This window comes from Gouania willdenowi, chromosome 18 (genome assembly GCF_900634775.1).
Source record: "Gouania willdenowi chromosome 18, fGouWil2.1, whole genome shotgun sequence".
In the NCBI taxonomy this organism is placed as follows: Eukaryota; Metazoa; Chordata; class Actinopteri; order Blenniiformes; family Gobiesocidae; genus Gouania; species Gouania willdenowi.
This window is the reverse complement of record NC_041061.1, coordinates 8,319,940-8,346,819: the sequence shown is the minus strand read 5'-3', so window position 1 is coordinate 8,346,819 and position 26,880 is coordinate 8,319,940. Positions and strand designations below refer to the sequence as shown.

Sequence of the window (26,880 nt, the reverse complement as noted above, 5' to 3'; positions counted from 1 at the left end):
ATCTCTGGATATAAGCAGGTCTGGGTCTGGTATCCTCTGTTAATTCTTTATTTAAATGTTCTTTTTAAAGCTACAGGGAGCCATTATAAAAGAGTCAAAGAGCCACATAAGGCACCAGAGCCACAGGTTGCAAAGACGCATCACGTGCAAGAAGTGTTTCATTTTGTGCAAAAGTGAACATGCTTGATTTTCGTGTTGGAAGGATTTTATTTATATTTAAAGAACATATGTTTTGTTGTTCTATTTTCTATAATCAAGCAGTCCTACTATGGATATGTAAAACGTTACCAACTGAATAAAAAATCATTTGTAAATTAAACCAATGACACGACCATTGGAGGAAGATTGAAACATGTCGCTGACATAACAGTGAAGCAGCACCACGGAGGTAAAACACAAAAATGTAATTGCATGTAGCGACATTACACCATGGCTGTGCGAATAATAGGAACAGAGAGGACAAAAATGAAATGTAGCTTCAATCCCTCAGGGGTAGAAAGTGAGCGCGGTGCGTGCTACGGTGTCAAAATGGAACAACACTGATTCGAAACAAGACCACCGACACCACATGTGTAACCTTTTTACTGTATTGTTTTTAATCAATATGAAAAATGTATGCCCCAGCAGCGTTTACAATCAGTCAGATCCATTTAGGTTTTAAAGCACGCAAGTACTGGCAAAGTACTTTGTCAGCATCCAGTAATTAGCTTATTGTTCAAGCCATTTCCTTCTAACAGCTACTCCCAGCTACGAAAAACAACTCTTTAAAGCAATGCCGCCACAACAGCGCCTGGCCATAATAACCTTTCACCACCAGCAGAAGTGCTTTTGAAATATTAATGCAGGCCCTTTAAAACTCATCTCAGGATAAGCACATGGAAATTGCCCCAGCTGCAATGATACAGGGTTGAACTCTGGAAAAAAAAAATTACCACTGGATATCAAATGCGTTTGGATCGGTTAGCGGGCGGAAAAGCTGGAAAATAAAAGTATCTGGAAATGATTCTTACTTGGACAAATCTTGCGCCAGACAGTTGAAGGAGGGATTTATTGCATCATAGTTGTGGAGGAGGAATGGATCAATTGAGGGGTCATCCAATGCATTTTTTTTTTTTTTTCCATTTTGGTACTCCAGGGAAATCAGGCTGCCCTGCATTCAGGGTCATGAGGGTTTGGCATGTGCCGCCTTGCGAGGTTCAAAGAGCCTGGCCTCTCTATTGTGGCGGGGTCAAACGGCTGTGCGTGCGTCATCGTTGGGAGTGCATGATGAGAAAAGGGGGAAAAAAGGGCACTCGGAGATCAGCGAGCAGCTAGCTTCTTCACCCTTCACCCTTGGAAGCACGCTATCTTTACCAGCCCAAGCCTGAAGTACAGCCAGCAAACAGGATCATCAAAACTTGAATAATAATAAGACTCGGGTTGGGGTCAATTATAATTGTAATTGTGTAATTGATAATGAATTACAACTATGGCATAAATAGTGAGGATGCAGCAGGCATTGTTATTTGTTTTTTTCATTTGAACTCCTTCAGCGTTTGACCAATTTTGACATCAAAACATGTCCATAATCCAGCACAAGAGTGCTTGTACTTTAGTGGTGTGTAACTTTTATCAATTTTTTTAAATACTTTTTTTTTGGGAATTTCAGCATTTTGAGATTGAACGGCTTCAACTTTGAACTTCAGCTGTTCAGCCATTTTTCAACGGATTTCAACCATTCACCTTTTAAAATATTCAGCTGTGTGTTGTCTTTTAACTGTAATCTTCAACTCTTTTTGACCTACTTCCCTTCAACTGCAGTGAGTTTTCAGCTCCAATCCCATTTTTAGAGAGAGAGTTTGTTAAACTAGAGGAGAGCTGGTCCAATTTTTTTACCTAAAAATCTTTGCAAAAAATTTCCAAAATATTCAACCCTGAGTCCTAATGTTCTAGGCTTGTCATCTAGGCAAATGTTAATGGTAGCTCGTGCTAGATAGTGTTAATGCTAGTAATGCTAGGCTAATGCTAATATTAGCTAATGCTAGCTAGTGTTAATGCTAGGCTAATACTAAGTTCATGTTAGGGTAATGCTAATGCTAGTCTAATGTTAAAATTAGCTAATACTAGCTATTGGAAATGTTAGGCTAATGCTAGTTAATGCTAGGTTAATGCTAATATTAGCTAATGCTACTCTGATGTTAAGTCCATGTTAGGCTAATATTAATGCTAGCCTAATGTTAATATTAGCTAATGCTAGCTAGTGTTAATGCTAGTTAATGCTAAGTTAATATTAGGTTAATGCTAGATTAATGTTCACTTGCATTTTCTATGGGAAATGCAAATATTCTAGTTATAATTGTAATTGTAATGTAAAAAATCAATTGCTTCCGTAATCATAATTAGATTGTAATTGAGTTCAGATAATTGACTTTGTAATCATAATTGCCACAATTATATAAGAATTGTCAATTATAATTTAACGCAAAACTGGGGAACCATGTTACAGATCTATGTACATTTCTACACATATGTATTTCACATTTATTATTTATGTTTTATATCAAGCTTTTCTACATTTTACCAATGTGTAATAAATGTGAAATCGAGGGGTAAATATACGTCAATTGTGTTTTTCAACGGCGGTTGCTAGGAGACACTGTTACGGACCTCTCCAATGACTATCAGCCTTTTACTATGATGTAGTGACCAACTGGTGCTGTGTAGGTGGCAGCAGTGCACCTTTGGATGAGAGATTAGCTGTGATGTGCACCATCAGCGGGGAGGGAGACACTATGAACGAGGGATAAAATGGCGTTATGAGAGAGGAAGGTGAAGCTCCCAGCAGCTCACACTCGAGCAGAGCATGTGTTGACCTAAGTCCACTATTGAGAGTGTTGCGATCGTGAGAGAAAACGATCAACGACCTGAGCCAAACGGGTCGACTCGGCATGTCGGGGAGTAGGGGTAAGTTGTGTGTGTGGAGACTGAGCGGGGGGGTGGGGGAGGGACTCAAAATACAGTGAGAGAACCATTCAACTCTAACCCAGATAGCAAAAATAATAATTATGCCATCAAAAGCCTGGTCTCAGTGTTGTTTTTGTTGTTTTATAGAAGGAAACCAATGTTGAGGTGTCGCTAAAGCAAAAAATAAATAAAAAATACTGGAGCCCCAAAGTCACAGACTTTTTTCAGAAAAAGCGTTTTTTCTCAGGTTTTTGTCGGAAACTGGCCTTTTGTGTGAAACTTACCTGTATTCAACTGCTCATTATGAAAGAACGCAACAAGTTGGAAACAAAAATGTTTTCTCTGAAGAACCAGAATCTGGTCGTAGATTTTTCATGATCATAGTGCAAAATATTCTGTGGGTCTTTAAAAATCAGTCAAAATGCTGTAAACTGGGGTAGCTGTTCTGAAAATGGCTGGCAGTCAATGAGTTAACAAGGTAACCAATAGATAGGAAAGAAATTAGACAATAGGTGTTTGTTTTTAGTGTATTTTACAGCTGAATTAGGACCCGTTAAGAGATGCTAACAGAAAATGAACACAAGAGGATGGTTAACTTTTATTAGATTATTTATTTCATACTCAGTAATTGTGATTTCACTTTAGTAATTGGTCACATAATTGTAATTTACTTTTGAACATGGGTGGTTGTAGCTGAAAAATGTAATTGACCTTAAGCACTCGGACTACAAAGAAAACTTTCACCACTTGATGAGTTTTAAAAAACAGAGAAATCAACCACGGAAGCTTATGAATGTCTTCATAAAGGATTATTGTATTATTTGAAGGAGATTTATGAGCTGCAGAAGCAGGCGCAGTGGGTGCTGCTGCTGTGTAACAATCGAAATAGCGCCTTGCGTAACAAAGGTGGTGGGGAGGGAGGCTATTAGTGTTGTCAGTTATACTCCTGCAGGTATCACTCTGTATTCAAACCCACAGGTCTCCCTTGAACTGCTTTATTGAACAGTAGGTTTTCAAACAGAAAACAGTGAAGGAGGAGTGAGTGAGGTAGACTAGCAACATTGAAACCAATGACTGGAAGGAGCTCGGCAAGTTGAAAATGACGGCGCAGAGCAACCCCAGAGAGAGTGGGATGTGCAGGCCACCATTAAATGTACTAGTGTTTCTCAAATGGGGGTACACGATGGCACTACAGGGGGTACTTGAGGGAAAGAGAGAGAGAAAAATTAATAAATGAAAGCATTAGAAATATGGGTGTTTATGATGTTTATTTTTAGTTAAAAATCATAATTATACTAGAAATTACCAGCAACTCACAAAACAACAACAAAAACACACATAATAAGAAAAAAATATACTGAATAAAAAACGAACAAACAACAAGAAAATACACAAAAAGACACCAAAACACACACACTAAGAGAGAAAAATGATATACTATTACCAGCAACACAAAGGCACACAATAAATGACCAACAAGACAAAAAAAACACCAAATAAGGGAAAGATATACTGGATAATAAAAAAAAACAGACAAACAACAATATAATACACAAAATGACACCAAAACACACACACGAGAAACACTTTTTTACTATTACCAGCAACACACAAAACGACGACAAAGACACACAATAAATGAGAGAAAAATACACAGTATCACTACAAAATACAGTACACAAAAAATAACAGAGAAACAACCAAAAACACACTGAGAGAGAATAATTTAAATAATACCAACAAGACACAAAAACACACAAAATAAGAAATACGTATACTAAATAATAAAAAGAACAGACAACGAACTACGCAAAATGACACCAAAACACACACTAAGAGAGAAAAATGACTTACTGTTACCAGCAACACACAAAAACAACAAAGACACATAATATAAGAGAGAGCAAAAATACACAAGATCACTACAAAACACACACAAAACAACCAAACCACACCAAAGACACACACACTGAGAGTGCATAATTCAAGTCATACCAACAAGACACAAAATAAAAGATACTGAATAATAAAAAGAGCAGACAAAATACACAAAATGACAGAAAAAACACAAAATTATGATAGAAATGATCTTGATTAGAACATGAACTGAGTGTTGGTTCCACATCAGGAGGGAGATGACTGGATATGATAAAAACTATAGAAATAAATCTATTCAAGAGGCAATAAATAGTGTTTTATTTCACTTACTCACAAAATGAGATTCTTTAAAATGAGCGTTCACTCATTCCATCATTATGCTCTATAGTTGTTTTTTCAAAGAATTCTGAGCAAAATGTTCTAGTCGGACCAATGGGGTACTTGGACTCCAATGTAAGAGAAAGGAGGTACTTGAGCAAAAACCACTGGAATATACTAGTAATACTTCTGTTTGTAGCGTGATGTTGCTTAATATTTTCGGATCTGCCCTTTTTTTTGGCGATGTCTGGATTATTAATGTTCTCTCGTTATTGCAGTAAAGCTCTTTTTAAAAAAACAAAAAAAAAAAAACCTCTGAATAAAAGATCTTCAGAATGCCACAGAGAAAATTCCCAGCTGCTGAGAGGATGATGAGGTGACGATAATGCCTCCAGCGTTCTTTCAGAGGGCCTCGGTTTAAATGTTCCTGCTGAGAGAACGTATCGGCACAAATCCATGGAAAAGACTCCACTTTGTGACCATGGCAATATGGAAATATTCTCACTTGATCAATAAGAGTCAATGGCGGCTCAAAAGGCCAGCATCTTTATTTATTTTTTATTTTATATAGTTCTGTTATGAAAGGGCTCTTCAACCCCCCCTTTACTTTGAAAGTAATTAATGATCATTCGGAGTTCTGTGGTGACCGTGCACATATATAGAGAAGAAAAGTAATCTACCTAATTATCTTGATAGGTGCCCATTTTGTTGCACAGTATTCTCAAAGGAGCTGTAAGATTATTATTGTAGGGACAGCAGGTTACGAATGAAGAAATCGGCCTGAGACTGCACTGAGTAATGACACGCTTCAACGTCTCCTGAATAAAAAAGCTTCATACTGAAAATTATTACAGTTTTGATAAAAAAAAAATGTTTTTACTCTATTCACTGTCTAAACCTCTCTGTCTGTCTGTCTGTCTGTCTGTCTGTTTGTCTGTCTGTGGTGTGTATATTTTAGTTGGCCTTTGCTTTAAAATAATTGTACCATCAAATTAAAAATCTCAACAACAAAAAATCTAATTATTGTTCTTTTTTAACTAGTTTGTGAATCTAGAAACTGGAACTACTGTAAAATGCATTGTCCTTATCCCTGCTCCATCACACCTGATTGTACAAGTTTTCTCCATATGAGGATGGTGGTTACATTTATAGTAGAGTAGAGCTAGATATTTTATATAAAAGTTTTTTAAATAGCTTTCACTGAGCACTGCATCATCTATGAAAATTACTTTGAACATGAACACTGTAGTAAGTACTCCAGGCCTGTATGGGGTGCTGTAATGTGTACTCTAACACTAACAATGGAAAGAAAGCAAAACGACAATTTTTTTTGTTTTATATTGTCCTATTTATGGTAAGATGTACATTTTCAATTTTTTAGATTTTGATATAAAGGATTAAAACAATTGTAAATGCGTTTCCATAGCGTCTAAAAGAGTAACTAAACTCCAAATTGCCACTTTTTTTCTGCTGAATACATACAGTATGTATTTGGGTATAAAGCAGTGCTGTTGATTGATTCTGGTCCAACTTTCAACATTTTAGTTAAAGCATTTCAATTTGGCATATTTTGTTTGTAAAATGTAATAGTGACTGTCCTCTATGGGTTGAAACCTGACTATTACAATTGAATTTTGCTATTGGCTGAGATTCTGACATTTTGGGACCATCTGGCCTCACAAACAAGCACTGTAAGCCCCGCCCCTTTTATAAAAACTATCACCTGTCAACTCTGCTTGATTGGACTGAGAAAATCGTGAATAGAGCGTTATAGTGAGTGGACTCTGTAGCGAGTAGGTTAGATTGAAAGAATTGCGTATAGGAAGGTATGAGTATTGAGTAGGTAGTTGGCATAGCATAGATTGCTCTTTATGGGCGGGGCTCTTGGAGCAGTTAAGACACGCCCAGTCTATACTATGAAATCCCCAAAGAACAATCTATGCTATGCTAACTATATGCTAACTACCAACTCAATACTCATACCTTGCTATAGACAATTCTCTCAACCTAACCTACTCGCCACAGGTACAAGTTTTTATAGGAGGGGCGGGGCTAACAGTGATGGTTTGTGGAGTAGGAAATATCACAAACTAACATTCTCGGGCCATTAGCAAAATGTGTCTGTTATAGCTGGGTTTCAGCCCATAGAGGGCAGTCTGACTTATACAGTATGTCAGAGAGAGTTGGACTACAACCACTCAACAACAGCTTCATACTCAAATGCAATTGTTTTCAGCAGGAAAACGTGGCTTTGGGGTTTAGTTACTCTTTAAACAAAAGTACCGCTCACATTCGTACTCAGAAATGTGTCTTTTTAAAAATATTTTACACCCATGCACTTTAATACTGATGAACTTTAACACTGATGAACTTTTATACTAATTAACTTTTTATTCAGACATACTTTTAACGTACCTCATGTTGTTTTTATGATGATTGTGTCTTTTTGGCTTCAATCATTGAAGTGTAGTTGAATGTTGTTGGGATGTGCAATTTCGTTGTACTTGTGCAATGATCATAAAATGTTTCTATTCTATTCTAGTATTAATGGGAATGGAAATTAAGTGCATTTTCAGTCCATGTGTACAATAAAATGGTGTTGAAGTTTTGGCTGTCCACACTGAGGCTGCAAACCCATGCAGTGTTAAATGTAGGAATTAAATTTTAATGCAAAATGTCATTTTATTTATCTTTTATTATGGGTGGCCTTCAAAGTTCTGAGAAGAGAAGGACCAACATGAGGTAAATACAGAATACTGCCAGGAAAAAAAAGGAATGTAATGCAATCATTAACAACACATGCCCTGAAGGCAAAATGGTGGGTTCAAGTTCAAGATACTTTATTTCTACCCGTAGGTAGATTTTTTTTGCAGTCAGGTGAAATTCATCCTTTTCGCAACTCAAAACACAAAACATAACAAGCAAAGCAACACATGCTGTCTATATATTGATTAGAATACCCTTGACAAAAGAGATAAAAAGGTAAAAGGATTAAAAGACAATGACACACTTTTAGCAAGAAAATACTATATTGCTCATTTTGTGGTAGTGTAAGGTATTGCAAGACACTTGCTTTGTAAATGCATATCTTTTAAGTCATAAGAAACTATCATTTCCAAAATATCCACAAATTTCATTTTCCAATGTTATCCCAAATTTAGCTTTTTGTCTCTGCTTACAGAAAACTCACATTTTCCATTCACACTTTGCCCTGCTGTGGTTGGCCCGACAGCTCCCAAATGTCCTCATTTTGTTGAACTTGTGACATTTATTCGGCAGTGGTGTCAAGCTCATGGGAAATGGTGTTGCTTAAAGGCCATTAAAACGATTCATGTCAGTGTAACAATGCTGTCTGGAAATTCTTTATTGTATATATATTCATGCTTGGTCATTTTCGGTAAGGTTTGCCTGTTCTCAGTGATATTGGGCCACAAATTGCATCGTGTTGTAATTATAAATGATTAGATTTTAATATTTACACTTTTACAATTATTGAAAAAAATCAATATTTGTGTAAAATTAAAAATTATAATAATAATGTTGAAACTGTATCACTTAAAAACTGAGTTAGATTACAATGTATTTTAAAACTGTAAGTACAATCGAAAAAAATATTTTGAAAATGACGTAAAAATGTAGCATTTCATCATGAAATTGTGATGGTTAACAGTTTATTTCCAGCAGCATCTTAGATCATCTCACAGTTCAAATCCACAGAAACACCAAACACAGCTGCTCACTTCATCACAGACCCACAATAAAAAAAAAAACACATCGAGCATTGCCATGGACGTAATATTCTGTCTGCTACATCTCTAATGCTGCGTTCACACCGAATGCGTCTTCTGCGGCACCGGATGTGTCCGCAGGTTTTGCAGGATCAAAAAATTTCCCCATTCGCTTTATTAGCGCTTTTGAAGCGAAGCACCGCCCACCAGCAACACATCCAACTCGGTGAGTTTCACTGCCTGCTGAAGTAAGGAGCTGCGCTCCTTTTTCTCCTCTCATAAACATAAACCAGTGAAAAAAGCCGGTGTGATTAGCGGCTAATGCTATCCTAGCTCAGTGCCCACTTTCAAAGATGAAAACTACAGAGAGAACTTTTACCTGCTACTACCACCTCTCGCTGATTCTCCTCCACGCCAAATCCTTCCTAGTCTGGTCCCAGTTATAAAGGCCATGTCATACAGCTCCAGGTGGTCAAACACAGCTTCTACTCCATGGTTGAATGGGTTAACAGACTGGTGTCCGTGTTGATGGCCTGACATCATCGTCAACAAAGACTCTGATTGGCTTTCGTCATGTGAAACAGTCGCAGGAGTTCAGTATTTGCAACTCTTGCAAATATATGCGAATATGACAAAAAAAATTGGAAGCGCGCTCTCACGGCCAACTCTCTTGACGCGCGGATTGGATTTTGCCTCTGGGACGCGTCTATCCATTGACTTTGTATGTAATCTGGGTGCACAAACATTTTGTGATGCATCCGGTGCGAACGCAGCATAAGATGGAGCAGCTTTGACATCAGTCTCCTCTGGTTGGTTGAGCTCGCAGGAGGATTGCCTTATCGTCATCTTCAAAAAGGGACTGTCATTCAATGGACATTCAACGTTGACAGCAGCCACCTTTGTGTGTTTCTGTTTTCCCTAAAACTTAGTCTCCAAACCAACTTTTGTGCGAATTCGGTAGTAAGTATATTTTGTTAGTTACAGTTGGTCACTTGTACATATTCAGCCTGTTGTCAAGTTCCTCCACTTATACATACTTGGCACTGTCAGTAGTTTTAAGATTGCTGGTTTGTTGTTCTTCTACTTGTTTGTCAAGCCTTCTTTTGTTAATAAATTTGTGTTTACTTTTGAAACTGTTACTTTTATGTTGCATTCCCTGCCCTCCTAGACTGGGGCATAGCAACCACACAGAGCGTTTCAGTATTTGTAACTCACTTTGTTCATTAGAAGAATTTCAGTAACCTCCACACGTGGGGTGTCTGGCAATTCTGCTTATAAATGTACCTGGTCAGGCTGTCTGTTAGCAACTTTGGGCTGGCGGAGGGTCTTCTTCTACTTATTATTAGATGTTGTAAATGGACAGATTTGTGCACTAGTGCCCCCTCAAATGGAGATCAGAAGCGGAATTGTTAGGTTTCATTTCTGGTATACGTGACTGTGCCATAATCTTTCATTTATGAAGTCTTGCAGTTCATGTGCGCGATTGAGAGAAAATCTCTGCGATCGACCGGTAGATTGCGATCGACGCATTACTCACCCCTGCTCTAGTATAAGATATGATCTTTTGATGGAGGTTGCTACAGGCAATATCCATTATTTTCTTGTTGTAGTATGTTGCTCTGATCTGCTTTTCTGTCGAGATTTGTCCATGTAACGCATTGCGTGTTTTCAATAAAACTGACTTTCACATTGAACTTTTCTCTCATCTCAACAAAGTCGTAGCAGATTGACCCGCAGAGCGGTAACGGTCCCACTGACATGAGAGCATAATTATGCCGTTAAGTGTTCCCGCTCATCGTGCTCGTTTTCAAGCTTTCAAGGTCGTCTGTTGTAGTACCATTAGAGTGGAGAGGTGTCATCTCTGCCTGGGAACTACATGGCACGCGCTTAATGCCCAGTGTTTAAGTGGAGCATGCCAGTGTAGAGTACTAGTTATTATCCTGTCATCCAGGTTGCTATAGGAATTTGTCTCACTCCTCTAATCTGAGGACACTCAGGTATTTTTGTGCCTAATGTCTATACGGTCAGTGCAACCAATCAGGAGGAGTTTTATCCGGCAATCATCGCAAATGGCTGAAGACTCTAGTGCGTCTTAAGAGAGGGTTAAAGTGGTATGGAATGGAGAGAAGGGTGCAGGGGGGATCTGACACTGTTGAACCCCTGATGGCCTCACTGCTGGGTAGCCATGGCAACGTGTAGGCTAGCCGCTAATGAGGCACAAGTGAGAAGTTAACAGAATACTGATTTGGTTTTGACATCAGCCCTGATTTAGATCCATCAGGAGGTGTTGATGAAATATAGAAGCCCGGGTGTGTTTTAGATATGAGCTTAAAATGGCCTCGGTACTCTGTTTATGCAGCAAATGCATTGAATAATAAGAGAAAGGCGGCACTGGTGTTTTGCTCGTGATTTCTGGGTAATTATGTGGGTCAGGGTTCTATACATGAGGAAAGTGGAAAACAGAGGATTTACGGTATGCATTTATCTCGCCAACTCCCCAAAAATGTAAATATCAGTTAAAGTATAATTTATTCACATGCCATACAATAATGATGTATTTGAATCCTGATGCCTACTGGCATACAAAAGCAGGCCTGAATTCCCCCATTTTTGTGTATTACCCATGAAACGAAGTGAAAGTAAATCCCTGGCTGAACATGTGCCCCTCACATGTTCCTAATCGTATGAATTATTTATAAGGCACTGGGCATGGTGAACGCTAGGAGGCCCGAGAGGAGCATTAGTGACTGGCACAGTAATCACGCCGCTCTCCGATTGGTGACCTGACACAAATGGCAAGGGTTAGGAATGCCAGCACCGCTCGGTTAAGACAGCAGGTCTTCAATTCTTCCTCCATTCCCCCCCATCTCTGCTGTGTTGAATCCAAATGAACCAACCGCTCCTAAATTACTCTCCCTCCCTGTCGGGGCATTGCAGCGTCTCACACTGTAAATGATTAGTGCATTAACCGTGTTGTGAGGAGACTAACTTACTTGCTCCAGACCCCTTGTTAAAGCAGCGAATTGCTTCGCTGTGAGGTGTAATTCATTGCCGTGGCAGTAATGAGTGGATGCTGCAAGCAGCAAAGTGACAGTAATAAGCATAAACTTTACACCATCTGAACACAGGTGCTGTATTTCATTAGTACGGCACGAGGTTAGGGTTCAGTACAAGGAGCCTTTTTTTATTCAGAAAACTATTTAGAAGTAATGCGATGATTTGCCGGCACATGAGAACTGACAGAAAATGTGTTTACAGCAGCAAGTAACTTGGGCAGTTATGGGGTTTTTGGCCAGATAATCCTCCCATGTCTTTATAATGGAAACCAAAAGCAGTAAATAGCTTGTCATGCTGGAACAAAAATTATAGAATATACTTAATGTGGTCATCAATAGCGGGGGGGGGGTTATGTTTTCCTTCAAACATTAACTTTTTTCATAGTTGAATAAAGAAATTATCACATGAAATCAATGACTAGCAATTGAATTTTGTTGTTAAACCTGTGCTCTTATTGTGAAAGGCTTACAAGTGTAAGGTAACTATTTGTATGATTTTTATGGTGACCGTTCCCACTGAAGTACACTTCCAAGTTTCACAAGATGCATTTTAAATTTACTACGACAAAAGCCTGATTCGCCACCTTTGAAAGTTCTGAAAGCATCATTTGATCCATAAAAGTCGCGGAACCACATTTCATGAAGACATTTCGTAGATTTTCGGAGACCCGCCATTGTGCTACTGACAAAATTTCCTGTTAACTTCAAAACAGGAGCCCTATTCATAAAAGCGTTAAAAACCAATGGAAGACAAGAAGCAATGCTTTTCTTTTGAAAAGGGGATGTTTGACTTTTAGCTTGAAGCCGGTCCCAGGGCGAGTTTACTCTCCGATCACAATGAATTATGGGGCGGTTGAATATGACTAGTGTGCCCACCATGCATATTTCAAAAACGTCCCACTATAGTATACATCTGGGTATTTCTCTCGTACTCAATCTTTACATACTATCGAATGTGAACGCACTACATACTGATTTTGAAGTCAGATTAGGACAGCTGAGTAGATTGTTCCACATAACATAGCCTAAGTACACCCTCTTTCAATTTTCATGTATCTAGTTGTCAAACAGAAAGTTACACACACAATCAGGAAGTAGTCACACAGGAATAGGATGAAACATGTTATGAAATAAGGTGAACACAAGTTGAAAAATAAATCAAAGACAATTATTTGTTGAAATTTTTTAGTTGGTTTTAAAGCCACCGTAGGTATTTTTGGTTGGTTTTTGACGATTTCTAGACTTATCGTGAGTTTGTATATCAACTGAATTCACAGACTAGAAAATATAGTTGAATAGCTAAAAATCTAAACATGTTGGGAAAAAACATATTTAATCCCCAACAATCAGTTCTGTGGTTTACTCCTGCATTTGATTAAATGTGTTAACGACAAGTTGAAATACATAATAGATTTGATTTCATTGTTTTGTATACACACAAGCTTGTTTCAAAGAGGTTTCTAATATTGGCAGTATTGACGTGATGGTGGCGGTGCTACAGACACTAATATCCGCAAACACGAAGATGTTGTTGAAGGCAATTTTTCATTGTTTACTTGAGAAAACAACAGACGCACCAAATGGGGCCACCATTCTGTTCTTTTCTCCCTGTGGGTTTGTTCATCATCTTCAAACACACATACACAAATATTTAGCATCCACACAACAAGGCATGCTCCAAGACTTTTGGCCCAGATTTGGTTTCCTGCGCGCAGTTTGAACATCCGTCCAAATAGTATTTTTTGCTTCTCAAAGGTTGATTTGTGGCTGTCCTCTCACTGTTGAGTGAGATTAGCTGTGGATCTTCGGGATTTATCACTCGAGGCGGACGGATTAGCACGGAGATGAACTTTAAAACTGAATCACTGGCAACCACAGCATTTTAAGGAAATAAGAGGATCTTATATCCGCTAAAGCCATTATCACAAGAAGAAAAGGATGCTAATCAGCTTTTTTCAAATGCTAATTACCTTTTATGAGGATTAGATTACAAAAAAATTCTGTTAAGTACTATCAGTACTATGACAGATACAAAAAGTTTTATCCTTGTATTCAAATATGAATAGCTTAGCTTTATAAGCAAAGTATGGTAATTTTGGCAATTAATATTTTTCACCATAATTTCCTTTGACAGTAATTTTTTTTAACCTGTCTCAATCTTGAACTAAATGCAGACAAAGACAAATGCGGCTTTGTTTAACCCTAACTAACTAAAATGCATTAAACAGGTTGGTTGAAAACAATTAAAATGAGAACAAGTAAGAGTACAAACCTTCACCAAGTGGCAAATATCCTCTTTGGCTGTTATCTGGATCAGTGATGAAACTCTGTTGGGTAATTGCAAAACTAGCTCGAGTCAAATTTCATAAAGATCAGTTCATTTTAAATCAAGATATTTTTTGAAAATGTCACCAACGACAACAGATAGGGATTTGTCGATTTTTCAAACGAATCCAGAATTAGTATATTGATCCGGATCCCCTCTTAAATTGGAATCTTCCATGGCGTATGGTCTATCTTTGGTTAGAATTTTGTCAAAATCAGTTTTGTCAAAACTTCCACTCTTGACGTAATCCTGCTAAAAACAAACAAACAACCCCCTGTGAAATCATTAACTCCTTGGCATAGGTACTTGATTATTAAAAAGTAGATTACAAACTTTCAAACCATATGTACATCTGGGACAACCATTTTGTGGCTGCCAAGCGTTTATAGCGATGTTGCTTTTGGATCCTTTGATGTTCAGCTCGTCCTATCATTCTGAAGCCATGTTCACCAAGTGTTGGAACTGCTGTGAGACAGTTTAGCGTTACCCTACTGATGATGTGTTGTTGCAATAGTAAAAATGACTTCATAGTCCATTTTGCCTCTCAATTGGAACGCTAACTTTTACCAGCTTTGGTCACATTTTGTCCAATCAGTGGCTAATTTCAAGAAACAGGAAGGTTGGTGGAAAGTGGAGGGACATGGGGTTAAATTAGCCAATCAGATGTAAGATCTCTGTAGGAAATTGGCATCATCATTTTACATTTGGTTGAATAAAAGTAGACTAAAGTTTAGGAAAAAATGACTAAAACTAAATCAAGTTTTCACTGAAATATAGAAACTAACAGTAAATTGTGCTTTAATATCAAAATTATCAAAAATTGAAGCAGCTTTTTGTGAACAGTGAGTGTAACTCTATCTGCCATTTTGCGTGTTATTAGGAACCGCACCTCAGTGACTCATAGAAAGCATTAAATGGTAATTAAATCATCCCTTTAAAGCCTGCAGTTGGAGGCATCTCCAAGTCCTCTGCTGCACCCACGATGCAAAGTAAATGTAGGGGTAATAGGTTTAGCTAGCAAGAAAGGCTACTATTACAGTCTTATCTGTGATGGAAGACATTTTTTATGCCATTAGAGAGGGAATCTTAACTGTAAATAAGATTCTCTGCGTTTTAGCTCCGAAACCATGCATATCTCCAACATACACCACCATTAATCATTAGCAGGAAGTCCGGCTTTGTTTCCCTGTTTTGTTTTTGCTTCCATTTTTTTACAGAAAATTATTTGTCATCTATGTTATTCATTCTATTCTTATCTTCAGGGTACCTTAAAAAGTCTCAAAAGTCATTAAATTCATGAATCTAAGGCCTTAATTGTCATTAAAATATTTTAAATCAGTGTTTCAAAAGTCTTAAATTTTAACACATAAGTATAATGTGATTTTATAATTGTAATTAGTCTCACATTTTAAAATAAAAGGTAACATTCGTTTTTAAAAATATATATAATTTACCGTAACATCGCGCAATCACGACAGCAGAACCAACTACAAAACAGTGACGCGGTTGCAGCGGGACTCTGTGCAGATGCGCGTCATGCTTGCAACAAATTTCAACAACATTACCTGTGCAATGAAGATTTTTCCTAATGGCTTTTCTTAATAGTTCTTTTTTTTCTTCTTCTTTTTTTGTTGTTGTTTTATACATTTCTGATTATTTTTGTAGTCATCTTGTGTGTTTTTGGAGTGATTTTGATTATTTTAGTTTGGTTTTGTTTTTGTTTTTTGTATAATTTACTGTATTTTTGTGTGTTTACTTTGGGGGCCGCTCGTTGCACGTCTGCAATAGACACTGGAAAAAAATTACCCTAATGTTATGTAATTCATGTGGCATTTTTTCCCCCCATTATGTTTACTGTCAAGTTGCTCTTTAATCTAATTTTAAATGGCAATAAAAAGTCTTGAATTTAATTTGACTGAAGCTGTAGGAACCCTGAAATCCTAATGGTAACCCAGATAATTTAAGGAGACTGGTCCTGCTTTTGCTGCTGCAAGTGCCAGCGAGCATGATTTGTGTCATGGCTGCAGCTTAAAGCCAAACTGTGACAAATTGGATGAGAAAATGAAGTTGTCACTGAGCCACGGGGGTCCATTCTGCACATTCAGGTTTGAGCCGTATTGTGTGGCACGGGGGGTCAGACGAACGTATAGAAATATGTATGGACTCTTAGTGCTTAGAAATTAGACGGAGAAGCCAAATGTGTTTCTTTTCGACAGGTGTAAATTGGCAGCCCCGGTTGATAACGGCAAAACGTACTGTTGAGAATGGTCTGCCAATACCAAGAGGCAAGAAGGTATTATTACTGGGAATGATCTGTCAATAAGATTCCATCTGTGAGTCTTGTGAGTTCAAATGACTTGAGCGTGGTGGCCACATCTCAGTGATAACTCAAGCCTAATTGACAGGGCCAATGCTGCCCCCTGGGGCACGGGAGGGCTGACAGAGTGTGAATGGAGATTAAGGATGGACGTTAACAAAGGTGAACTAAAGGAGTACCGTGTGTGTATGTGAGTATGAGGATGGCAGCTTTAGCGATAACCAAGGAGGAAAACCGTAAAGGTGCACGAGGGATTGCCGGTCAACAAGTTGCAGCACTGTCACTCTCTGAGCCATGCTTCCCGGCTCTGACAGCAATCCATTTGAGGGCCTCCTGGTGCTAACAGAGTGCTAAAACCCAATCAAAATGGCTCAGAGGGAGGAAAAGAAAAAAGGTGCAACGTTCAGGCCCAGCAAGCTTCCACTTGTGTGAGCAATTCACCTCTGACTGACCCATTCAGGCATTCCTAAATAAGCCAAGCACATCGTAAGCAACAGAAAAGCCACTCTGCAGGATGGAGAGACAGTCCATGTACAAGGAAGGAGGAGGTGAAGCTGCTGTCAGGAAGGAAAGAAGAAGACCCGACGTTTGCTCTTGTCGTGGTCATATGAGAAGCAGAATGTCTTTTATGGCCATGTGGAGAGAAATTTGGAACACTTTGCAAAGCTTTCTTGTTTTCATGGAAACAAATAAACATGGACAACTGGATGTAGTATCTTTAAACTTATTGAAGCCTAGAACAAGAATGGGCAACTCTATCACAACAGGGGCCACAAAAATGTGACTGTATCTGATCCAAGGGCAACATGATCAACTCATTATTTATTCATTTTAGGATTGTTGTCTTTAATGTTTTTATTGTCACCTTTTGTTGTTTTTATAGTTTTGGGATTGCTATTTTTTATGCTGTTTTTATATTTTTATAGTTTTAGGAGTGTTGCCTTTTGTTGTTTTTATAGTTTTAGGATTGTTATCTTTTCTGTTGTTTTTACAGTTTCAGAATTCTGTTCTTTTATGTTGTTCTTATAGTTTTAGGATTGTTCTTTTATATTGTTTTTATAGTTTTGTTATGTTTTAGGATTACTATCCAAGTGTTTCCTCAGAGGGGGCCCTGTGCACTAGGGGCTGTGATGGGTCATGGCTGCAGTGGTGCTGTCTCATGGCCCTCAGTGTTGGTGAATAGCTTCTGCTGTTTTGCTGGACTATTTTTTTATTTTTTATTTATTTATTTATTTATTTATTTATTTATTTATTTATTTATTTATTTATTTATTTATTTATTTTTATTTTAGTGAGGTTAGTACACATTTATACCCATAAATGCAATGGGATGAATACTTTGCATAGTAATTTTGGTTTTGGTCAAGAATTTTCTTTCCGGTCCTTCTCTAATAACAATACAACATGACAACTGACATGTTTTGTCCAAGATTCTTTAAAAGTTTTATTATTGTTATTTGTAAGCAACTTAAAGGATCTAGTTACATAGCTAGATAGATGGAAGGTCAGGTCCATAGATTCATCTCTGCATAAAGGCAAACACACAAAGCACATCAATCCTTACCAAAGTGCAACGATCACAACTTAAGTACCAAGGGATACAAAATAGTTGAAAAGGTGTTTGTTTTATACAGCCTTGAAAGTGTAGAGCAGATTTTTCTACTTTACTCTTCTATATAAAGGTCATTGCCCAGGCGATGATTCCTCGGGGCACACTTGCTGCACTTTAGTCAATTAAAAGTACAAAGCTTTAAATGTAAAGCATTTTATAGCTTCTTAGTCGAAATGATTAATCTGGGACTTGTGAGTCGTCCAAAATAATGATCTGCAACTTTCTTCTTTCTATCGCTGAGTGAAAAAGATTGATTTTATTATTTATGCTACGCCTTGATAGGAAAACCCTTGCTAGCTGATGTAAGGAGAGTGATCAGAGCAAGAAATCTTCTGCACCAGATGCACAAAAGATCCCCCCCCCCCCCCACCTAACAGGATTACAACGTAGTACAAAAATCAATACTTAGCAGCAGCATGACTGCGGTTGACGTCTCAAAGAAGCTGCTCGAGCTTGACTAAAGATCAGAGCAAGTTAGTCAGTCAGAGCGTGATGAAATGGCATCTGTCAAATCGGATTTGGACACTGGCCACTGGTGCCTGCGTTTGCTTTGGTTCTCCCAACTCTCTGGAAATTTCGGTGAGAATGTAATGAGCTGGCACTGCGCAGACACGCCGTCCCCTGAGACTATCTTCTCTTTATTGTCTGTTACAAATAATTAATTATTGGTATTATTTTGCCTCTGTGGTTTAACACAAGCTGGGGAGGAGAAAGAAACACTGATAGGAACAAAGCAAGTAAAGCCGTTTATAAAAAAAAGAAAGCTACACGTTTCTTTGTGGGCTCGTAAATAGCAATTATTACCTTAAGATACAACATTTTCACAGCACCTGATCAAAGCACTTATTCTGTATTTATTTATTTTATCTTTAGGGTTTGGGGAACGTGGTCAGGAACGCCAAAGAACCAGTACGGGCAGATGGTGTATGAGAATGGAGAACCCTGTTGGCAAGGAGGCTCTCGCAGTGCTACAGTAAGTATTACAACACACACAAGTGTTTACTACTATTTATTTACTTTATGGAAATGAATGTTAAATATAGATTCACGTGTAGGGATTTATATGAAAAACCAATATAAGACAATGGCTTGGTTTACATTTGTAATTTACCATTTTCTGCTACAATCGTATTCACGAACAATTCAAGTCAAAGATACATTATGCAGTTTTTTTCTTTGTTAGAAAACATACATCCTGTTTTTCATCCTCAGTCACGCATTTTAAGAACACAAACTGAGCCACTAGATTATTGTATGAGTCAAGGCCTTACTTGTTGACCTCTGATCTTCCCTAATTGTAATGTATCAACTAACTGACGCAGTCATTGTTTGGTAGACGTACCAAAGTCCCCTTCCATAATCTAAGGACAAGTTTGGTGGAAACCGGATAGTAAGAAAGAATCGTTTGCAGAGATTTTATGAGGTTTTTAGTTTTTTTTTTTTTTTCCAGTGTAAATGGACTTGGGACTTGGTAAATGGACTTGATTTTATATAGTGCTTTATCACCACACTGAAGCAGTCTCAAAGCGCTTTACATATCAGCTCATTCACCCAATCACTCTCACATTCACACACCAGTGGGACAGGACTGCCATGCAAGGCGCTAGTCGACCACTGGGAGCAACTTAGGGTTCAGTGTCTTGCCCAAGGACACTTCGACACTTAGTCAGGTACTGGGATCAAACCCCCAACCTCTCGATCAGAAGACGACCCACTACCACCTGAGCCACGGTCGCCCAACAATACCAACAATCTCAAAAATAACTTTTCAATGCATTGGCCCAAAAGTAGGAGAATCCAAATGAATGTGTAACTATGTAACTTTGTCTTTGAAAATGACGAATGTGATTTATTTCAACTGCCTGTTACCTAATATTAAATCAAATATATTTGCTGGTATATGTGTGAATGCAAACTAGAAATATAGTAAATTACTTAGTTTTTAAAGTAATTACTACTTGCTTGACTCTGAAAACGACTTATAGTTGGTCTTAGAATGTCAGAGAAAAAGATCGCTCGGTTGTTTGTATAATCCATGCTTGATTTCAAGCTTCAGCAGACACACTCGACCAGTGTTTCTCAAATGGGGGTACACAATGGCACTACAGGGGGTACTTGAGAGAAAGAGAGTGGGGAAATTAACAAATAAAAGCAATAAAAACATGGGGTTTTATAATGTTTATTTTTAGTTAAAAATGATAATCATAGTAATGATGATTGAAATAATCTTGATTAGAACATGAACTGAAAATATAAGAGTCATCAGGTGGGAGATGACTGGAAATGATTAAAAAAATAAAAATGAAAAAATCACTCATTCCATCATTATAATGTATAATGGTTTTTACATACTGTAGTATTCTGAGCAAAATGCTGTAGTCAGAGTCAGACAAAAGGGGAACTTGGATTCAGAAATAGGAGAAAGGGGTACTTGAGCCTAACATATTTGAGAACCACTGCACTTGACCAATGAAAGAGTCACAATTTTATCTACAAACCAATGAATAACCAACATTGTATCTACGAAAACACTTGAATTGCAAGTAAAATATCTGATTGTGAATGTTGGTTTCTCACTGTTTGAGCATGCTTGACCTAAATCATTGGAAAACATATATTTAAAATAAAATAAATGACTTTGAAGATGTTTTCATCTAATTTACCTTTATGCCCATTCCTCAATGGAAACTAGACAAACTGCAATTAGATAGAAAATGTAAGTTAGAGCAAAACTACTGAAAACATTTGTGGAATAATCAAAATTACGGCACTGGCACTACAGGTGGTACTTGAGAGAGAGAAACATTAACCAAAGAAAGCATTAAAAATATGGGGTTTTATAATGTTTATTTTTAATTAGAAATGATAATCATACTAAATATTACCTGCAACTCACAAAAAGACAACAAAAGAAACACAAAATAAGAGAAAAATAAGCTGAATGACACCAAACACACACACACTAAGAGAGAAAAATATTTACTATTACCAGCAACATACAAAACAATAACAAAGATGCACTAAATCAGAGAAAAATGCACAGAATCACTACAAAATACACAAAAATAACAGAGAAACATACAAAACGACATAAGAAACAACCAAACGACACCAAAAACACACACACTGAGAGAAAATAAGAGAAAAATATACTGATTAATAAAAAAAAGAGACAAACGACAACAAAATAACACAAGATTACACCAAAAACACACAAAATGACACACAAAATGATGATAGAAATGATCCTGATTAAACTGTTCTAATGTACTTGGATTCAGAAATAAGTCAAACAAGTTTGAAAACCACTGCGGTAATCACGAGGACTAAAACTTACTGTATATAACATGCCAGGACATACAGTAGTAGGATTGTCCTAAATATTCTAAAGGTCCGTCTTGTGAAATGAAACTGACAAGGCTCCTGACTCTTCTCACCGCACTACCTCGTCTCCTTCTTTGTGCCTTTCTAGGTCACGCTGACATGTGGAACAGAGACAGCCTTACGATCAGTGAAGGAGCCCAGCAAATGCCAGTACATTATGGACTTTCAGACACCGGTGGCCTGTCAGCCGGTGCTAAAGCAGCAAGGTATACACAGTGAACTGTGACCCTGCCCACAAGCCTGGAATATCTTGAACCCCAGCCTCCCCTTTGGCGTGCCTGCCCGCGGTGATGGGCAGAGGTCTCTGTTGTCAGAACATATACACTCTAAGTAGGCTTAACAAAGGTCAGCGCTCAGCAATGTCTCCAAACTACTTGGATGTCCGTTGGTTCTTGTACAGGTACATCTAATAGAAAATTAGAATATTCTGTAAAAAGTTCAATATTTTTTTAGTCACTCATTTCAGAAAGTGAAACCTATATATGATATAGACTCATGAGTCATGACAGAAAGTGAAATATTTCAAGCCTTTATTTCTTGAAATGTTGATGATTAAGGATTAGTGTCTCAGAATATTAGAATCTTACATAAGATTAAAAAAAAAAAGATTTTTTAAACAGAAATCTTAGGATTCTGAAACTGATATTCATTTCTATGCACTCAATACTTGGTTGGGCCTCCTTAATTACTGACTCAATGCAGTGTGGCATGATGGAGGTGATCAACCTGTGTCACTGCCCAGGTTATAGACCAGGTTACTTTGATAGCAGCCTTCAGATCATTTGCATTGTTGCCTCTCGTGTCTCTGATCTTCCTCTTGACAAACGCCCATAGTTGGAGTGAGGTTTGATTGCTGGCCATTCAAGCACAATAACACCATGGTCATTGGAGCAACTTTTAGGCTTGTCAGCAGAAGGAAGTGCTCTAAAATGTCCTAGTAGATGCTGTGTTGACTGTGGACAGTCTACCAACACCAGCAGATGACAGAACTGTGGAATTATGCACTTAACGCAGAATCCACTGCACTTTATGCTTCCCTCTGCTGACAAGCTTTATGGAGATGCTGATTTGATTTGCCTGTAGGTCTTGATGCCTGCGTACACTGCCAAACGTTGGTTTAATGACCATGGTGTTACTGTGTAAGATTGGCTGACAAACTGGCCTGAACTGAACTCCCTATGGAATCTATGGGCTATGGTCAAGAGGCACCAAACCCCACAATGCAGATGTATTTATTGGTTTATTTAACAGGCACAGGTTACATTAATATTCATATAGAAAATATACCAGATTTAGCCAGAAGGCTATTTTTCATCTATCATCCCTAGATTACCTGCTTCCATTACACCTGAGCTGTGCCACAGGTTGATTGGCTCCATGCCATGCTGCATTCACGCAGGCAAACCAAGTATTAAGTGCATAGAAACCTTTCAGTTTAAAATATCCTTTTTTAATTCATCTTATGTAATATTCAAATTTTCTGAGACACTGAATTTTGGGTTTTCATTATATTTCATAAGCCGTAATCATCAAAATTTCAAGAAATAAAGGCTTCAAATATTTAATAATAATTCACTCTATGTGTCATGAGTTTATATCATTTATGGGATATTCTAATTTTTTTTAGCTGTACCTGTACTATTATAGCAACTTCTGTTGATGTTTGAATACTGAATAAGTTGTGTAAAGAAATATACTTTCAAATGCTGTTGTTTTTTTGTTTTGTTTTTTTATGATGCCTACATGTAAAAGTCACTATGTAAAAGACCTGAGTTAAGAAGAATCAGTAAAGTTGCTGCACTTTTCGTTATCGTGTTACGTATATGAATTGTGTATGCTAGCATGTTTCGCTAAGATGTGCTAAGTGTTGGTAATACATCAAGTGTTGAACACATTCTGCATGTGCTGCTTTACCCCCGATTTAGAAATCATGCTAATGCTACTAGAGACTGACGCAGTCATTGATTAGCGTTGCATGTTGCTTCCAAATAATTCACTTTTGCGGAATCTGTCTTACCAGGATAGCAATAGGTTGATCGTTTACTTCAATAACTCCAATTGAAATCAACTTTTTCTATGTCATCGTGAATAAAATCACATTAGAAAAAAAAAAAGATAGCAATGCTTTTCCAGACGTTAAAAGCACCGTCGCTCGTTCTCACCTCAGTCTTACAGGTGGAGATGAGCTTAAATGTTTACAAGTATATGTTAGCTCATTTTAAATCTACACTAGCTGTGTGAAATGTGCTTTAGGGTATCAAAGTCATTTTAGTTCAGGGGCCAAATAAGAAGCAGTTTTGATCCCAAGTGGGCCACAGATTGTTTTTGCAGGAAAACGTAATTTCAACATTATTGTGCCATAGTTTTGTACTCTACGTGTACATAAATACTAAATATGTCAGAAACCGACCATATCCAAGCAATAAGTGACAAATATCAGCCCAAACAGGGTCTCCTCCTTAGAATTTCCTAGATCTTGTGACTCATATCTTTTTTAATTTAGGGAATATTATGTTTTTATTTGAGGAAATTTTAAGGATTTGAAAGAAATTTGAGTATTTTCCACAGTTTAACATTAAAAAAGACTCCAGTCGTGTGATATAAGCACCGGGAAAACTGTGGGCTCCTTTAAATATTGTTGAGTTGTCATTTACACCAATGATTCATGTTTTCCTCTGTCATTTTAACCTTTCTTCTGCGGGCCAATTTGGATGCTCCAAAGGGCCGGATTTGGCCCCTGGGCCATGAGGTTTGACATGTGCTTTAGGGGATAAAAAGTTATCTGATTTGATATAATGTAATATTTATTGATATTTTGTCGTACACAGCTATATGGGATTGTTTTCTGTTTTCATCACATACTAGCCCAACATCAAGAATTGAGCAGTAGTCAGTATATTCGTCTTAGTGCGGACGTTGTAAAATGCATAAGTCAGGCACTCGCACACAGAAAGAGCAAAAACGACTGACTGTTGACTGACTGTGATGATTGACAGTTTTTTAACATCCCAGCTAGAAATTAAACATGCATTCCGTAGTGAAGGCAGAACAGAGATGGACAGATGTTCAAGGACCCCCCAACATCTTCCAGTTCTGGATATTTTCAGTCACGTCTCGTTGGAGTTTGATTGAACTGTCAGCCAAACACTTCCAATGGGCAGCTGATTAAGAGGAATCCTAGCCAAACCTCCACACAAATAGTTCAAATACGTTTGATGATGTAATAATGGACGTTGCCATATTAGGACGATTGTTGTAAAGCTTTCCAAAGGACATTTTTTTATTAAGTAATGGCACTGCCATGAAGGTCACGATTTTATTAGAGATGCAACCCAGACCACTTGTTTTCCAAAACTGATTCAATATCGATACTTATAATCTGGCGCTTTCAGATTAGCTCCCCCTAGCGACCATCCCAAAAATATGTAACAGAAATGACAGACCACCGTTGAAAGCAGGTATAGGCAACTGGCGAACCTCGTTTAATCTTGTGCGGCCCCAAAAACAAAATTAGAATTCATGAAGTTGGAAGTTATATGAAGCCCAACGTAACACGCAAAACTCCAGAAACAGAAAACACAACAGCAAATGCACAAAAATGTCAACAAAAGTACACAATCATAACAAGACAGAGTAAAGAAGCCACTTAACACTAAATGACTACCAAACACAACAGCATATACAAAGGACTTTCAAAGACGCATAAAATGCAAAACAAAATTGCACGAAAATACAGAAAAATTCACAAAAAGACATTAATTAAAAAAAAAAAACATACCACAAAAACGGCAACAATTTGCCATATTGACAAGAAAATAGACAAAATGACTTAAAAAAAACATGCCCATCTCTGATTTAAAGCAATTGCATGCAATGGGTATTGGTTCTTGGTATCGGTGGACATTAACAAGTATATTAAGCAGGTATCAGCCCAATGCATCTCTAAATATTACAGATTTAGGTTGTTTATGCAAACAAAGGACTTCAGGGCTGAATGTCTGAAGTGTTGGCTTTTGTCTTCCATGAGAGGAAAAAAATCCAGTATTGTTTCAATTCTAATTTATTATTGCACAGCACCCATTGTTTAAGAGACTTGCAAATGGAATGACTGTGTAAACCTTTTAATCTATTTAAATGAAACACAATTTTCTAAGCATTGAATTTTTTTTCACTACATTTATTAAAACCACAGAGCTTATTCCATACATATCGCCTACTTAATTATTACAGTATACTGCAGCTATAACTGAGGCTTGATTTTACAAGACAGCCCCCTGCCCGTGAAGCTGCGTCTGCTCATGCCCAACTGTCTATGATGTTGTTATGTAACAGATTGTGGGGGGCTCTCCTGCAGGGTGGCTCTGTTCATTAAAGTGGGAGCTAAATCAGCTGTCAGGTAGCCAATAGGTTGTCTGATGTATTCCAACCCTGCTGGGGCAGCTGAGTGGCTGCTTGCCTGCTAGCAATGCAATAGCCTCGGGCCTCGTAGCCCACGGACTGCTGCTTCTTTCTATTTATCTGGCTTCAGCCGCCGTTCCACACATTAGTGCTGATTTTGCCATTAACTCTTGGTTTGCAATGTTACCATCACATACGTTTTGTGGCGTTGCATGGGTTTATATCACTGCAAAAAAAAAAAAACATATCCAAAGAGAGTCATCAAAGTCATTAAGTTGATTTGAGTGGGAACACGTGTCGATTTGGACACAATCAGCTAAATCGGCATCCTAAAAAATATAATGGTATCAAAAAAAGTTTTCCAAATTTTGCCAGATTGCATTTTGTTTTGTTTCTATTCATATTTTGAACATCTGTACCAAAAATTGGGCCAATATAACGTTCGCAAAGGGTGGCACACTTTTTCGCAATTAAAGAAATTATTAGAAATATTGCTGAACTAAAGAATGCGTAACTTTCTCAGATATCAGAAACCTTCATGATATGGTCAGTCATAATTTTTTTCTGTATTTATAGTAAATGAGTAAGAACATTACAACAGTTCAAACACGATTCCTGAAAATAGAAAAAAAAACGTCAACATTGCGGAAAAAGTGTGCCACCAATAAATTTGCAGCGATTGACTCCATTTTTGCACTAGAAGCTACAGAATTCATCCTCCGCTTCATCAATAGCTGCGTTTTCATTACCTTGGAAATGCTCAAAATATAAAAAGGGCAATAAAAATGGTAATGGAAACACCTGAATTAAAAAAAAACAATCAAATATCGCTAAAGAGTTTTTACGCTTTCATGAAGAGGTTTTTCAGACGTTTCGATATTGAAATTTGTCGCAAAAGCGCAATGGAAACACTTTTTCCC

General features: G+C 37.6%; 1 protein-coding gene across 2 annotated transcripts in view; it reads left to right on the top strand.

The window, feature by feature from the left end:
• The window catches only part of LOC114480472 (glucosidase 2 subunit beta-like), a 187,198-nt gene extending 164,225 nt beyond the window's left edge, over window positions 1-22,973 (top strand). For both annotated transcript variants that reach the window (XM_028474644.1, XM_028474643.1), the window contains 2 exons: window positions 19,052-19,151; window positions 21,651-22,973. In XM_028474644.1, coding sequence (XP_028330445.1) covers window positions 19,052-19,151; window positions 21,651-21,788 — 238 coding nt within the window. In that variant the 3' untranslated portion in view covers window positions 21,789-22,973. The remainder of the gene's footprint in view (window positions 1-19,051; window positions 19,152-21,650) is intronic.
• Window positions 22,974-26,880: the final 3,907 nt, after the last annotated feature.